The following is a 15,928-nucleotide window of genomic DNA, read 5'->3' as shown; positions in this document are numbered from 1 at the left end:
TTTTTCACACCTCCAAATATAAGATAGTGAACTAGCGTGTGTTAGTTGTCCTTTAAGAGTTTCAATTTTAAGTTTTAAAATTGGACACTCAACACATTCCATTATTTCCATATTTTCAACTAAATTATTTGAAGCATTATAACACTCATCAACTAGATAAATATGATATTCCTTAAGAGTTTCCAAAGCGTGATTAATATTATTTATCTCCTCTTCAAGTTTTAAAATCATTTATTTTTGGAGAGAAATCTTCTTAAAATCATTTATGGAATCATCATACATATCATTGAACCCTTTTGACAAATCAATATAATAATACGTGATATCGAAATCAGAATTGTATACCTTTGAAGTTTCACATTTTATACCTTTGCATTGTGCTCAATTCCCCAAACCTATTCAAGTGATCAAAAGACCTATGATCACTTGATAGGGAAAGTCCATTGTGTTTAGGTTGTATTGGACCTTAGGAGCTCAAGACCTCAAGATTCATCTTGAGCTCCTAAGGTCCAGTACAGCCTAAACACAAGGAACTTTCCCTATCAAATGATCAAAGGTCTTTTCATCACTTGAATAGGCTTGAGAAATTGAGCACAATGCAAAGGATTTGGTTTATCAAAGTACACTTTGACACAATCAGTGGAATTGAAAAATATCAGTTGAACTACGTACGCAATAAACCTAACGAGTGAATCAACCAGATTAAACCAGTTGCATCTATACAAATCTTAAGCTAAAGGAGCATGCAAGTCAGGAATGTCCTGAATCCTATGGGTAAAATGGTCATTGTACAAAAAAATTGACAAATATAGAATTAACAGTCAAGATTAATTAAAATTAATTAAAACTAACTAATCCTAATTAAAATTAACATGGTATTACATGATGAAAAATTAAGCTAAATTTAATTAACCTGATTCTAAAATTATCAAAATATGTTATACAATAAAGTACAAAAATCAAAGATAAAAAATTAATCAAAATTAATTAATAACAATTAATTAGTCATCGAAATTTAGAAATGAAATGGATTAAGCATTAAATAATGGCGCAGGGGTGTGGAGACTTGGATGGGGGTGAGAATAGGAGGTTTCGGACTTGGATGGAGCACGATTTTCCGCGAGTTGAAACTGAAAACCGATATCGGCTCTGTAACCGGAAAAGAGAGACGAGTTGGGCGATACAAAATTTATCGGAATCGGTCGTCGGATGCGATGTCACGCATGGTGTAGGTGGTGGCGTGTGGGCCCCACGCATGGAGGTTACATAGACGCGTGGAGGCATGTGTTGTTGTGGTTTTTGACAATTCTCTAAGGTTGTTGATTTCTTGAGACAACATAATCTTTCTCAGCACAACCCCCATCTCACACGTCATCATCTAAATAGTATTTAATTCTCATGCAAATAGATTATATACTATTACTCTTCATCAACCTTTATACCTATTTCTTCCATCAATAGGGTTTTTGCTAGGTAAAGTATTCTTAAATTTATTAGACCAAGATCTCTAAATTATAGACGTTTACTCGTAGCTACCAAGCTCCTTAAACTTGGTTTCCAGCTAGCAAAAGTTACTAGTCTTGAAAGATTGGAATTTAAAAAGACACCATCATAGATCAAATTTCACAACACTTGGCAAGCTTCACAACTAGCTCCTTATTGGCTGTAATCAAAAGTTGAAACCATACAATTTTCTTATACCTTTTGCTTTAGAAGCAAGCAGAACACCATGATGATATTCCTGGTTTGTGGAGTTCTAAAAAGTAAACATCCTAGATATATGATCACATTATCAAATTGCCACACATAAATAAAACAAAAACAGTTGTAGTTCAAATATTTATATAGTCATAGAGAAACATTAGCATAGTTTACAAAGACACATTACACAAAGCTGAAAATTAGTGAAATCGTCTGAGACAGTATCTCTGGTACTTTAAAGTACTGACATTAACTTAATATATAATATATAACTTAAAACATTAATATAAAGTTCAGTATCTTGATTATGATTTTCCCATCAGACAAAAGACCAGTTGATGAACATGAATGCTAGACAGTGATTGGCATCATCATCATTAAGAACTTTCCATGCAATGGCCTGCTCATAAGAAACTGGCCTGTTCATGCTTGATACACATATCCCTGCTGGCAGATAAGCATAACCCTGAAATAGGAAAATTAAAATAATTTAGATTTAATAATATAAAAAATTGCAAAGAAGAATGATGCATTAATCTAATAAAAATAAGCACTTTTGTTACCTGTTGCATTATCTTGGAGAATTCAGAGCAAAGAATCTTTCTGCCAGCTTCATCAAGTACTTTATCCAGCATTATGTCCTGAAGTGCAACTAGAGTTGTTTCAAGCATGTCTAGTCCAGCTTGGTTTGCAAAGGTGAATATTGGAGATGCCTGCAATAATATTCATAAAAATCAGTAGAATACTCGATGGAGAGATTATTTGGCTATAAGACACTCTGAAAAATTACATTGCATATTTTCAATGTAGAGTTTAAAGAATAAAAAGTTAGAAGAGAATAGTGATTACAGTTGTTTTCACAGAACAGCACATGATTGCATCAGAATGGTGCCAAAGTTGCTTCAAGATTGCATCACTAGCTGTAGACTCGACACGGAAAAGCTCAGCACCAGTGTGCATCCTGAGAAAGACACATCATAAACAATAAGACCTCAAAATACAGTTGAGAATACTAAAATTTGAAAATAAGCTGTATGGAAACAAACCTGTAGCTTCTACAGACCCATCGTGCTAAAGCATGAGCTTCTGGAGAACCAGGAAGTGATTTTGGACCAAGCTGGGGACCTTGGCGAGATGGAGCAATAGCCATGGCAACCCTCTGAACGGATCCAACAACACTTCGTACATATTGACGAGCCATGGCAGCAACATTGTCACGCAGATGATTCTCAAAGGTAAACTGAAATGCGATAGTAAGGACAGATCTAAGGTTGTATGCATCACCACCTTCACCAGCTGCTCGGGCATTACTAGATCCCACTTCAAGTGTTGATGCCAAATCCAAAGTCCTTGACGTAGCCGGAACATCCTGAGATGCACAACACTTTAACACATTAACATATCAAACAGGAGAAATATTGAAACTATCTTTCAATTAACACAATGTTAAATTCATACAAGCAGTGGTTGAATGATGAAACTTACTGATTTAGGATCCAAGGGAATAACGCGAAAACCGGAAGGAAGCAAAAGTGCATCATCGGCAAAGGATTCGTCTATTGGTGCAAACACAAGTTGAGCACATGCTCCAATTGAATTTTCATCAATTCCACTACACAGCTGCAACAAGTTTAATCCACATAAGGTAAGTAAAACAATAGTTGCAGAACTAAATACCTTATCGGTTACAGAAGACATGAAAGTGAACCAGACATTCAAACAACTTTACCTGTAACAGATACATATCACGGGCCAATGCAACATCTTCTGGTGTAAATGCATGACCCTCTATACGAACTACTTCAAGGAACTGCACCAGTGTAACGGATCACAAATGAGCATATATTAAGTGAATAGAAAATGATAAAGACGAACAAATAGTAAGATAAATACCTCTTCGTGCTCAACTGTAGGAGCAAGAGGTAAAATGACCTGGCTGCTGGGGAAGCCACCAGGTCTTGCACATGGAACAGCATAGGGGCTAGACTTGAGACAAGCAGCAGAGTACGCATCAACACCATAATCAGCCCATTCCGATCTATGTTCCCGCAAAAAACGAACAAGCAAAGCAGGAGGAACATTCTGTAGAACACCATTAAAAAGAGACAGGTACAATGATCATCAGGTTCTTCACATTTCCGAAATAGGTAACCATAAGGAGGAGCATCTAAATTTATATTGTTTATGAAATTGTTTGACTAAGTTACCTGCAGCAGCATTGATGCCTTGGCACACAAGACACCACCCCCAAATGCAGGGAACATTGATGAATTGTAATTAGACCCCAAAAACTTATTTGGAGAAGAGTTCACAGAAATTGTCACATCTTCAACGCCATCATTTCCCAGCAAAGACCAACCGTCATCGACAAATCCATTCACAGCATCATTAAACCCTCTGAAAATTTAAGACAAACATTACACTTAGTAAATCACATCAAGTGTGAGAAAACAGGCGAGTAATTCATGTGCCAAACTTCATATAGATTCTAAAAGCATCATATTAGGGGCTAACCTGCAAAGTCTCTGACTAAATGTTCTCAAAACAGCAGGCTGGCGCCCGCCACCATACTGAATTTCACCACTGGACTCCTGTGCTATTTGTCTTACATGTTGCAAAGCCTGTTAAGAAGATTTTAATTGAATAAGTAACAAAGAGTGACATGATGAGTTGGGTAAAATCTATACATTTAATTAGACTTACTGCAATAGTCAGTTTTTGAGCCAAAATTTTTGAAGATTCATAGAGGGGCCTTAGTACTTCAGGAACACTCCAAACCTAAAATCAAAAACAATGTTACAAACTGAGAACTAAAGGTTCAAAAACATGCAAGTTTCAAAACCAAGTTGAATTTTGTATGTTCCTTACATCTAAGTCAACATGATCAACAATATGAATAATAGATCCACCACCCTCGCATGGTCTAATTAGAAAACCACTTGGAAGCATTTCAGCCCTCACAAAATTTGTCGAAGCAGGCCCTGTAGGACCACCAGTCGAAACATTCAACGACCTCTCACATATCTGCCAGTATATTAATTATAGTCGGTTAAAAATTAAATGTTATAAAATCTGAAGTAAATAATTATTTGACAATAACATGGTAGATTCTAAACTGTACCACAAGACTTCCATCTTCCAAACTAGTAGTGTATCTTAGAGTCCAAAAGTCTCGAGCTGCAGCCAATGTTGTTGGCGCATATGTCTGATGTGCATCAACAAAATAATCAGTAACAAAAGCACTAAATTAAATATAAATAAAAAGAAACTGCATTAAAATTTCTGTTAGAATATATTACCTGCATATACAAAAGCTCTATTGTACCACCACCTCCGGTGGGGACAATATTCAAAACATCAACACATCGGCAGTCACGATACCATGACAGTCGATCTTTAAGAATCTCGGCAACCTATAACAAAATATCACAGACAAGTTAGTCAATAAAAATGTCAAGCAACACATATTCATTACTAAATAGCAAGGATGAGACAAATCACCATAAAAAATAACAGAAAATTACCTTAGTGGGTTCTAGACTCACAAGGCCGCAGGCACGTGCCGCTATCCCACTACAATTGCGGGAAACAGCAACAATACCAATAGAATCCGGACCAGGCTACATATGCATACATCACAAAATAAATCAATACTAACATTCAAATTTAATAATGAAGTAAATGGTTGAATTGGTCACTTATTATACCTTCATCCCAATCATCTGGACCCAGTCGACAGCAGTTCCAGTAGCCTTAGAAAGGAACTCTGCCAGGGTCTCCTGAGCCACGGCAAGGAGACTAATTGAACATAAACAATAAATCTTGTTAATAAAGAAATGAATAACATAACTTAACATCAGTAGACAATGCAATAAAAAAATGTGTTACTAACCCAGCTGGGTTGTTGGCATCCCTTTGAGGACGCTGATGTGGGTTTTGCTGTTGGTTTTGACCACTCATTACCACAGAATCACAGCTATTGTCTGTGGTAGTTGCAGCAGAAGCCTGTTTAACAACAAAGCATGTCATTAATCAATGATAAGTTGCAATAAGATTCTAAACATTAACTTATGCATCCAATGAAAATATCTATAACAAGAAAGGAAACTTAAAATTATTTAAACAGAAAGGAATAGTTTCTTACACTCACAGTGTGAATCTGTTGCTTCATGTATCCATTCTCATAAACCAGGTGAGAAACTTGCTTCTGCAGACGGTCATTCTCTTCCATTAACAATTTGTTCATAGCAGACAGTTTTCTATTCACTGTCTGCAAACGAGAAGCTTCCTTTCTTTGCTTCTCCCGACACCTACACAAGCAATTAAGCAAGCACATTGTAAGCAAAACTGACACCAACAAAATTATAAACAATTAAAAACCTTATTTAAGAAACTGCATTTACCAGTTAATGCATAAAACTACATTCAAAGTTATAGATCATGATAGCAAAAACAAAATGCAAAAGCGGTCAACAACTTCCACAAGAAACAAACAAAACAATGATTTGAAAACACATTTTAAGCCTAAAAATAACTAACCCAAAAGAAGACTAAAACAAACAAAAAAAATAAAAACCCTACAAGATATTCTCTTCAAACTCTTTCTTGTTACCTTTAAATGTTACAAAATGTTGAGGGATTAAAACAAACAAAAAAAAATAAAAAAAAAACACAAAATAAACACCCCACAAGTTATATTCATTCAAGTTCCTTTCTTTCATAATGACAAATAAAAATCTATAAATGTTATACAAAAAAATAGAAAGAATGAACAAAAAAGACTAAACCAAACCCCACAAGTTATTTTCTTTCAAAGTTCCTTTCTTTCATAATGACAAACAAAAATGCACCTAAAAGTGAAAACATTTTCTAACAAAGCTTCACCAAAACAAAAGAAAAAAAAAACTTTTAACATTTCTGAAAGTTTTACCTTCTATTCTGAAACCAAACTTTGATCTGTTTAGGTTCAATGTTGGAAAGAATAGGACACTCCCTAATGAGCTGCTGTCTTCTCAAAGAGCTAGGCTTTGGACATTCTGTGTAAACTCTCTCCAAAGCTTCAACTTGTTCAGGAGTGTACCTCACATACTTACCAGCATCCATTTGGTTATTAGCGTCTTTATGCATAGAAAGTGCCATCATCACTCACACAAAGGGAGAAAAGAACAAAAAAAAAACAAAGTTGGTAGAATGAAAAAAAAAACTAAGAAAGCTGTTGAAATGGTTCCTGTTCTTGTTCTTCACTGTGTTGGCTCTCTTCGTCAAGAGAGCCTCCAGTATCGTTCATAGATGAGATAGAGAGGTTTTGTGGGTGGAAGATGAAGTGGTGAAAAATGCTAGAAAACTTGAGAGAAGAAAGAGAGAGAAAGAGAGAGAAGGTTTTAGCAGAAAAAGATGAAACAATAACAGTGAAAGAAAGTTGAAAGTGTTGTGTCTGTATATAAATAAAAAAAGATTTAATTATTGGTAAGAAAATAAAATAAAATATAGGAAAAGAAAAAAAGATGTGAAAGGACAAGAGAAGATAATAAGAGATAGAGTTTTTAACGAATGGTTAATTTGGTGTTTATTTGGTAAACAAAGTTTTTGTGTTTCTCTCTCTTGTGTTGTGTGTGCAGGAAAAGGGTCAGCTAGGAATACTAACAGTACTGTGCAGAGTGCAGACTCTCTCTCTCTCTCTCTTCATGAAATCATGCTTTTTGAATTTCAACTTTGATTTCAAAGGATGTGTGATCATGTATGCATGGATGGATGGTGTATGGTAAGTACATGCATGGATCATTGTTTATAATATAGTATGATGACTTAATTTGTAGTACTAAGGATGAGAGAGAAGGACAAATATTTGGTTAGCTCCATTAGGTTGTTTGGTTTCACCTTTTTCTACAGGGGGAGATGGTACTATGTGTTTCAAAATTGTACTAGTATAATAGTTGTAATATTTTTAAATTATTTGTTTTCTATGTGTTGATAATAATTGTGCCTTGTGATTTTTTCTACTCGGATGATATTATATGATTTTGATTTTTGAAAGTTTAAATACTCCATCATGTTTGCATGTAGTGTTGTTCAAACAAAATTGGGTAAAATAATTCAATTATATTTGATTATCAAAACATATTGTATTAATAGTTTTTTCTAGAATCGAAGTAATATATCATAAATAAATCGAATCAAATTTAAAATTGGATCAAATCGAAATTGAAAATGAAAATACTAAAAATAAAATTTTAAATTAAAAAATAATAATAAATAGTTTAAATAAAGTTCTTTAGCAAATTGTTTGGTTTTAAAAATATTGTGTTCGGTACAGTTTGAAATTTTGAAACGATATACAAACCAATAATTTTGTATCTGTTTGATTCTGAGTAAATTGAAAGAGTTCGTTCAATTTGGTTCTAAGTAAATTAAATCAGTTCGATTCGATTCAAGTAAACTTTTACTATAGTTTGGTTCAGTTCGGTTTGAGTGAATTTTGCAATGATTTGATTTGGTTCGAGTGAACTTTTACAATGATTGGTTTGAATCGGTTCAGTTTTCTCAAGAAATTGTACCACAAACAACTCTATTTGCATGTAAGTATAATAATTATTATTGTTATCATTATTATTATTATTATTATTATTATTATTATTATTCATCTGCGGCGGCGAGACGCCATGTTCGATGGTGTTTATGGTTGTGAGAGATATCAGCTCACGTGAGGTGAGCGATTATGTGGCTCGAGGGCAGTAATACCCTTATGAATATTTGAGTAAGTTTTTTATAACTTTGTGTTTTTCATGTGTATCCCTTAGATAGCATGTGACATTTATGTGTTGCCTTGTATATTAAACGACAAGGATTAACCTTGAGGAGCAGAAAAATAGATGGGGCAAGATCCAAGTTGCGTGAGGAGAAACGGGTAGCCCTCAGAGTCATCCTAAGGGTTTTACTATTAAAAGCAAGAAAAGGCAAGCTGAAGGGAAGCCTCATGACTCACTCATATTTAAGGTTCTAAGACAGGAATAATGCCTTTCATATGCATTTGAGGGCGGATTGTAATACCCACTTATAATATATGTCTAGAATAAATATTATACATAGTGTAATATTGGTACTGAAATACATAAGCGCCTAGCGACAACAGTGTACATATATTATATGCCCAAAAGAAACATAACATGGCACAAAACATACACAAAAGTGCCCAAAATAAAACTAGGAGCTAGATCATTATACAATGATCTCAAAAGTATATATACGGCGGAGTAGCCATCCAAACATCAGGTAAGCAAGACATCACTTTATCTTATTCTTACCCTTCGCCTACTCAGAACCACCTGAAAAATAATCAACAACATGGGGTGAGATAATAATCTCAGTGGGTTCCCTATCTTATGGGTCCACTCGGCTCTACAGGATTTTCTAATCAATATCCAACTTAAGTAAACAAGGGAAAGAAGACTTAAGTGACGGGGAACTAACTCGCAATGTATGGAAACATGCACTTGAGTTCTCGCAACTCAAAACAAGATCATTATTCAGATTCACGAAACATCAATCCTTGAGTGGACCTACGTCTAGGGCAAGCTCAGTTCATGCATGCTCGTATGATTCGACCTTCGCGGTGGATATCGGGTCCTCTATGAGTTCCAAACTCATTTCAAGCGACCGTCACCCGTATGAGACTCGAACCCACTTAGGTGTCCACCTTTCCCGCACGTCCGCCGTGGTTGGGGCTCATACCCAATTGAGGCACGAATTATCGGTCTCACATCCTATTGCTTACTCATTTAAGCATATCAAATAGAGATGTGCACCACCAAGGGCAAAACATTCTGAATACATGATCGGTTCCACAAATCATAACAAGATTCATCAATCAAATGTGACTTTATTCACCAAAATACACAAGCAATAACATGGCATGTTCCATACAAAACGTCTCACTCTCAACTATGGCAACCATTCGTTCACGACCTCCACATAAGCGTCGTACGGACGAATGTCGCCTTCTAATGTTATCTAAGTTACGAGTCTAACTTATGGCTTAATACTAATCCCTGGGCTAACTCACTAGATTCATCATGTAATTTTCACATTTAACATGAATTCAATACAAGTATAGCATCACAATTGATTAATGGTTGGAGGAATGCACTTAGAAACATTTAAGAAATGGATTTTGAAGTTTTGGGCATAAGTCAATCGATTGGTTGGGGAAGCCCAATCGATTGGTTCCTCTCACATTCCTATTTTTCAAAGTATACAGAGAATCAATCGATTGATCCTCAGTGTCAATCAATTGGCACCACAAAAATTTCCAAATTTCCAAAACAGAAAATTTGTGCAATCGATTGTAATCCACTATCAATCAATTGGTCCTGCTATAATTTCCTTTTCTGCAAAACAAAAAGTTTGTGCAATCGATTGGAGGATTGTATCAATCGATTGGTTCTCATAAAACTCATATTTTCCATCTTTGAGAGTGTGTCCAATCGATTGGCTTGGAGGAAAAGCTCAAGACCAGTCGATTGGTCCTTATCATGTTCACAAAAATGCTTTCTGTATCACTTGGATTCCCACCTACATAACTTTGTTTCTCTTCTAACAGACAAACACACTTCTTCTTCCAACAAAATCCATCATACAACATACTTATACACACATATATATCATGGGTTTCAAGTTCATAACCACAACCATAACCAATCATTTAGTCACAACAATCATGAAGAGTATGTCAAAACACTTGTTCATGGAAATCAACATAATCAAGAGAAAACATTCACCATATAGCATGGATTCTTATGATTCATTTATGATTCTATAACCCTAATCTCTAGAAATCCTAGGGTTTCTAACTAGAACCCACCTCAAGAAATAGAAGAGGAGAAGTTGTTGAGGATGAGATGATGATGTTGATTCCAAGCTCTTGATTTCCCCAAGCTTTCCTTCTTCTTCTTCACTAGCTTGCTCCCTCTTCTTCTATCTTTCCCTTTTACTGATAAGTTGGAGAATGATCATGGCACAAGGTGGCTGGTAGGAGATTAGAAGATAGTAAAGACATGTGGTCACCATTTTCCACAAGAAATGTGTGGTTAGAAAAAGGTTACTAATAGTAACAAATATCTCAAGTGGCACTAAACTTGTAATATTCGTTATACTAGAGCTATTGACCCATTACTAGTGTTACCAAAATGTTCCAATTAATAAAAGGTCAGTCCCAATTAATATTAATTAAGTCAATCTAAATTCACTATTTACCCTGTTTATCCCAACTGATAACTTATAGGACACATAGGAACTCAATTGATCTCAATTAATGGGAATCTGAGTATTTAAGGAAATACGGGATATTACATTCTCCCCCCTTTAAATAAAAATTCGTCCTCGAATTTAAATATTACCTGGAAGAGATGAGGGTAAGCTTCTCGCATTTCCGACTCCAGTTCCAAGGTAGCATCGCCCCGATGTGATTCATCCCACTGAACCTTAACAAAAGGGATCTCCTTATTCCTTAATACCTTAACTTCCCATCCTACAATACGACTTGGTAGATGTTCAAAAGTTAGGTATGCTTATACTTCTATTGAATCTGGAAGGATATGCTGAAGAGAATCTGGAATGAACTTTCGAAGTTGAGGTACGTAAAAAACGTCATGCATTTCTGATAGTGAAGGTGGTAAGGCTAATCTGTAGGCTATTTCTCTAATTCTCTCTATAATCTGGTATGACCCTACGTATCTCGGACTTAGCTTCTGTGACTTAAACGGACTTTTCAGTCTAAATCTTGGAGTCACCTTCAAAAATACATGATCACCTTCATCAAACTCCAATGGTCTTCTCCTATGATCTGCATAGCTCTTTTGGCGATCTTGTGCTTTATTTATTTTATCACGAACCATCCATATCTTTTCTATAGTCTCTTGAATAATCTCTGGTCCTAAGATTCTTTCTTCGCCAACTTCCATCCAACACAAAGGCGTTCGACATTTCCGTCCATACAAAGCTTCATAGGGGGACATCCCGATACTTGCATGATAATTATTGTTATATGTGAATTCAATCAAGGGTAAGAGCTCCTTCCAATTTCCTCCATTTTCAAGTACATAAGCTCTTAACATATCCTTCAGTGTCTGTATCGTCCTCTCAGTCTGACCATCTGTTTAAGGATGATTAGACGTACTCAAACACAACTTTGATCTCATAGCTTGTTGGAATGCCTTCCAAAATCTTGAAGTAAACTTTGGATCTCGGTCAGACACAATGCTGGTTAGAGCACCATGTAGTCTTACGATTTCTGAAATGAACAACCGTGCAAGATGGCTTGCCTTGTAAGTAGTCTTCACGGCCAAGAAGTGTGCGGACTTAGTTAACCGATCCACAATCACCCAAATTGAATCATAACCACCTTGGGTACGAGGTAACCCTACTGCAAAATCCATTTAAATACTATCCCATTTGCAAACTGGAATCTCTAAAGGTCGCAATAAACCACCTTGCTTATGATGTTCGATCTTTACTTGTTGGCATACTATGCATTCTGACACATACTCTGCAATGTCCCTTTTCATTCCAGGCCACCAATAGTCCTTCTTCAAGTCTTGATACATTTTTGATGAACCTGGATGTATGGTAAACTCCCCCTTGTGGCCTTCCTCCAAAACTTTTCTTTTCAACTCGGCATCATTCGGAACACAAATCCTCTGATTAAATAGAATAACTCCATCCAGTGACCGAGCGAAACCTGGTTGAGTCGACATTTCTTGCAACTTCTCATCTATCATTTGTCCTTGTCGGATTTCTTCCCTTAGGTTAGAAGTAACATTCAAGTTTCCTATTATCACACCATCATGCCTCCAACTAAACTGATGATTATGGTCTTAGAACTTTTCTAACAATGTGTATTCTAACATCATTAACTCGGCTTTATGCATCTCTTTCTGACTTAAGGCATCTGCAACCTTATTCGCTTTCCTCGGGTGATACTTAAGCTCAAAATCAAAGTCCTTCAAATACTCAATTTGTCTCCTCTGTCTCATGTTTAACTCTTTCTGGTCAAATAAGTATTTCAAACTCTTATGGTCACTAAACATCTCAAAATGCCCTCCATACAAGTAATGTCGCCACACCTTCAATGTAAAGATAACAACAGCTAGTTCAAGATCATGAGTTGGATAGTTCTCTTCATGAGCCTTCAACTAACGAGAGGCGTATGCTACAACCTGACCAATTTGCATCAACACCCTTCTTAATCCCTTCTTAGAGGCATCACAAAATACTTCATAAGACTTACTAGGATCAGGGATGCTTAAAACATGAGCAGTTGTTAGTTTCTTCTTCAAACTCATGAAACTCTGCTCACACTTTGAATCCCATTTAAAAGAATTTTCCTTTTGGGTAAGTCTAGTCATTGGTAAGGCTATCTGTGAAAATCCCTTTATAAATCTTTGATAGTAACCTGCCAAGCCCAAGAAACTTCTGACTTCAGAAGCATTCTTTGGTCTTTCCCAATTAATAACTGCTTCGACTTTAGATGGATCTACCGATACTCCTCCTTGCGATATGACATGACCAAGAAACTTCATTTCGTCCATCCAAAATTCACACTTACTTAACTTGGCAAAAAATTGCTTCTCTTGCAGTACTGATAGAATAATCCTTAGGTGTTCTTCGTGCTCTTGGGGAGTATGAGAATAAATAAGAATGTCATCAATAAAGATCACTACGAACTGGTCCAAGTAGGGTTAGAATATTTGATTCATATAGTCCATGAAAACAGCAGGGGCATTCGTCACACCAAAAGGCATTACAAGAAACTCATAATGGCCATATCCGGTTCTAAATGCGGTATTTGGTACATCCGAATTCTTAACTCTTATTTGATGATAGCCCGATCGTAAATCGATCTTCGAGAATACACAGGCTCCTTTCAACTGATCTATCAAATTGTCTATCCTTGGTAGAGGGTACTTGTTCTTAATGGTGACTTTATTCAACTGACGATAATCAATACACAACCGCATACTACCATCCTTCTTCTTTACTAGTAACATTGGAGCTCCCCATGGTGAGGCACTAGGTCGGATGAAATTCTTGGTTAACAACTCTTCCAATTGATCCTTCAACTCTCTCAACTCGAGTGGCGCCATACGATACAGAGAAATGGAGATTGGAGTCGTCCCAGGTATTAGATCAATAGAGAATTCCACTTCCCTTTCAGGAGGAAGAGAAATGACATCCTCAGGGAAAACTTCCGAAAATTCACAAACAATTGGATTTTTGTGTAACATTCAAATTGTCGCTAGATTCCTTGGTGAGAACCAAGAGAACTGACTTTTCCTTCTCAAATAAGAAATTAACCATGCCAATCGTACCTTCTAAGATATTAGTTAATACATCCTTTGGAGTAGCTTCACTAGATGGGATGATAATCAACTTCTTTTCACATCCAATAAACACCAAATTGGCGGAAAGCCAATCCATCCCCAAAACCACGTCAACCTTCTTAAGTGGTAAACAAATAAGATCAATCTGGAAAATTCTACCATTCACCGAGAGCGAACAATTTTCACAAATCAATGGTGTCTCAACCACATCATCCATGGCGGTAGTAACCACCATAGGAGGAGACAAGGGAATTTCTTACAAGCCAATACGCTTCATGCACTGAATTGATACAAAAGAGTGTGTCGCCCCATAATCAAACAATACAAAACAAGGATGATCATTGACGAGACATGTACTAGCAATTAAGGCATTGTTGCTCTTAGCCTTCCTTGCATCCAAAGTATAAACTCGACCAGTGCTCCTCCCCTGCATCTGATTCTTATTCTGAGGACAATCCATATCCGTGTGTCCCTCCCTCTGACAAGTAAAACACTTAATTCCACTTCCAGCACATCTTCTAAAATGAGACCTCTTACATACTCGACATTGCGGAGGATGGTTAGGCCTTGCATGTTGCACTTGTTTTCCCTTTAAAGCTTGAGGTCTAGGTCTAAACTGGTTACCTGGCCTCCCTTGGTCCTTTTGTCCACTCCTATACTGATCCCTTTCTTCTTGAACTTTTTTCAAATTATTCTCAGCCACATAGCATTGCCTTAGCAATTCAGCATAAGTAGTGAATTCCCTTTGAGAAACACTATGAGAAATTTCACCTCTTAGACCAAAAAGGAATTGATCGATCTTCCATTTCTCATCTGGTGCGTACTCGGCCTGTCTAGAATAAGCAGTCATATCTTCAAACTTCTCAGCATACACAGCTACTTTCATAGTACCTTGTCTAAGCTGTTGAAACTCAAATTCTTTTTGAGTCCTCAAAGAGCTAGGAAAATACTCATCCAAGAAAGTAGTCTTAAAATGCTCCCAATCTCTAGGTACCCCTTGATTGGTCATAAGAGTCGATGCATTCTCCCACCATCTCACAACGGGACCCTTCATCATGTGAGAAGTAAACACAACCTTATTCTCTTCACTACAGCGCATTATTTGAAAAATCATTTCCATGATGGTTATCCACTCACGAGCCTTCACAGGATTTAATCTACCATGGAACTCAGGAGGATTCATGCGAAAGAAATCCCGGAAACTACCACCTACAGCTTCTTGTGGAACCCCTTGAGGATGAAGACCACCATTCCACTGTTGCATCATTTGTTGCATAAATTGATTTTGTTGATGTTGCATCTGTTGCACAAACTGAGGCCATTGAAAATCTTCACTACCACTTGGCGGTTCAGAGTCAGAATTTTGAGTTCTGGGTCTACCACGACCTCTGTGTCTGTCCGCCATGATCCTGAATGTCATACAAATAGAATTAAGTTGATCAGGATCAATACTATGAATATAACATCAAGGACAATGATGACAACCCACATATGAGGCAGAAAGAAATACTTATAATATCTCATGGCTAAGTCGAGGATACGACCTGCTCTGATACCAATTGTAACACCCACATATAATATATGTCTAGAATACATATTATACATAGTGTAATACTGGTACTGAAATACATAAGCGCCTAGCAGCAACAATGTACATATTTACATGCTCAAAAGAAACATAACATGGCACAAAACATACACAAAAGTGCCCAAAATAAAACTAGGAGCTAGATCATTATACAATGATCTCAAAAATATATACACATCGGATTAGCCATCCAAACATCAGGTAAGTAAGACATCACTTTATCTTGTCTTTACCCTTCGCCTGCTCAGAACCATCTGAAAAATAA

At 36.4% G+C, this 15,928-nt stretch overlaps 2 protein-coding genes across 2 annotated transcripts; both read right to left on the bottom strand.

Moving 5' to 3' along the window:
* Nucleotides 1-1,825: 1,825 nt before the first annotated feature.
* LOC127075446 (homeobox-leucine zipper protein HOX32) lies at nucleotides 1,826-7,123 on the bottom strand. The gene is made up of 18 exons (XM_051016909.1): nucleotides 6,632-7,123; nucleotides 5,852-6,011; nucleotides 5,594-5,706; nucleotides 5,409-5,499; nucleotides 5,226-5,321; nucleotides 5,001-5,114; nucleotides 4,823-4,906; nucleotides 4,570-4,725; nucleotides 4,405-4,479; nucleotides 4,216-4,322; nucleotides 3,909-4,098; nucleotides 3,595-3,783; nucleotides 3,431-3,511; nucleotides 3,187-3,321; nucleotides 2,748-3,070; nucleotides 2,551-2,662; nucleotides 2,265-2,414; nucleotides 1,826-2,167 (listed from the first exon to the last, which is right to left on the bottom strand). Exons 1-18 carry the CDS (start codon nucleotides 6,841-6,843, stop codon nucleotides 2,021-2,023), a joined length of 2,535 nt encoding a protein of 844 aa, XP_050872866.1. The 5' UTR covers nucleotides 6,844-7,123; the 3' UTR covers nucleotides 1,826-2,020.
* Nucleotides 7,124-14,331: 7,208 nt separating this feature from the next.
* Nucleotides 14,332-15,480, bottom strand: LOC127111333 (uncharacterized). Its single transcript, XM_051046183.1, has one exon. The coding sequence runs from the start codon at nucleotides 15,478-15,480 to the stop codon at nucleotides 14,332-14,334; it is 1,149 nt and encodes a 382-aa protein (XP_050902140.1).
* Between the last annotated feature and the right edge of the window lie 448 nt (nucleotides 15,481-15,928).

Source organism: Lathyrus oleraceus, chromosome 1, assembly GCF_024323335.1.
Source record: "Lathyrus oleraceus cultivar Zhongwan6 chromosome 1, CAAS_Psat_ZW6_1.0, whole genome shotgun sequence".
Lineage (NCBI taxonomy): Eukaryota > Viridiplantae > Streptophyta > Magnoliopsida > Fabales > Fabaceae > Lathyrus > Lathyrus oleraceus.
The sequence above is the reverse complement of the archived record's forward strand: the minus strand, read 5'-3'. Positions and strand labels throughout refer to the sequence as shown.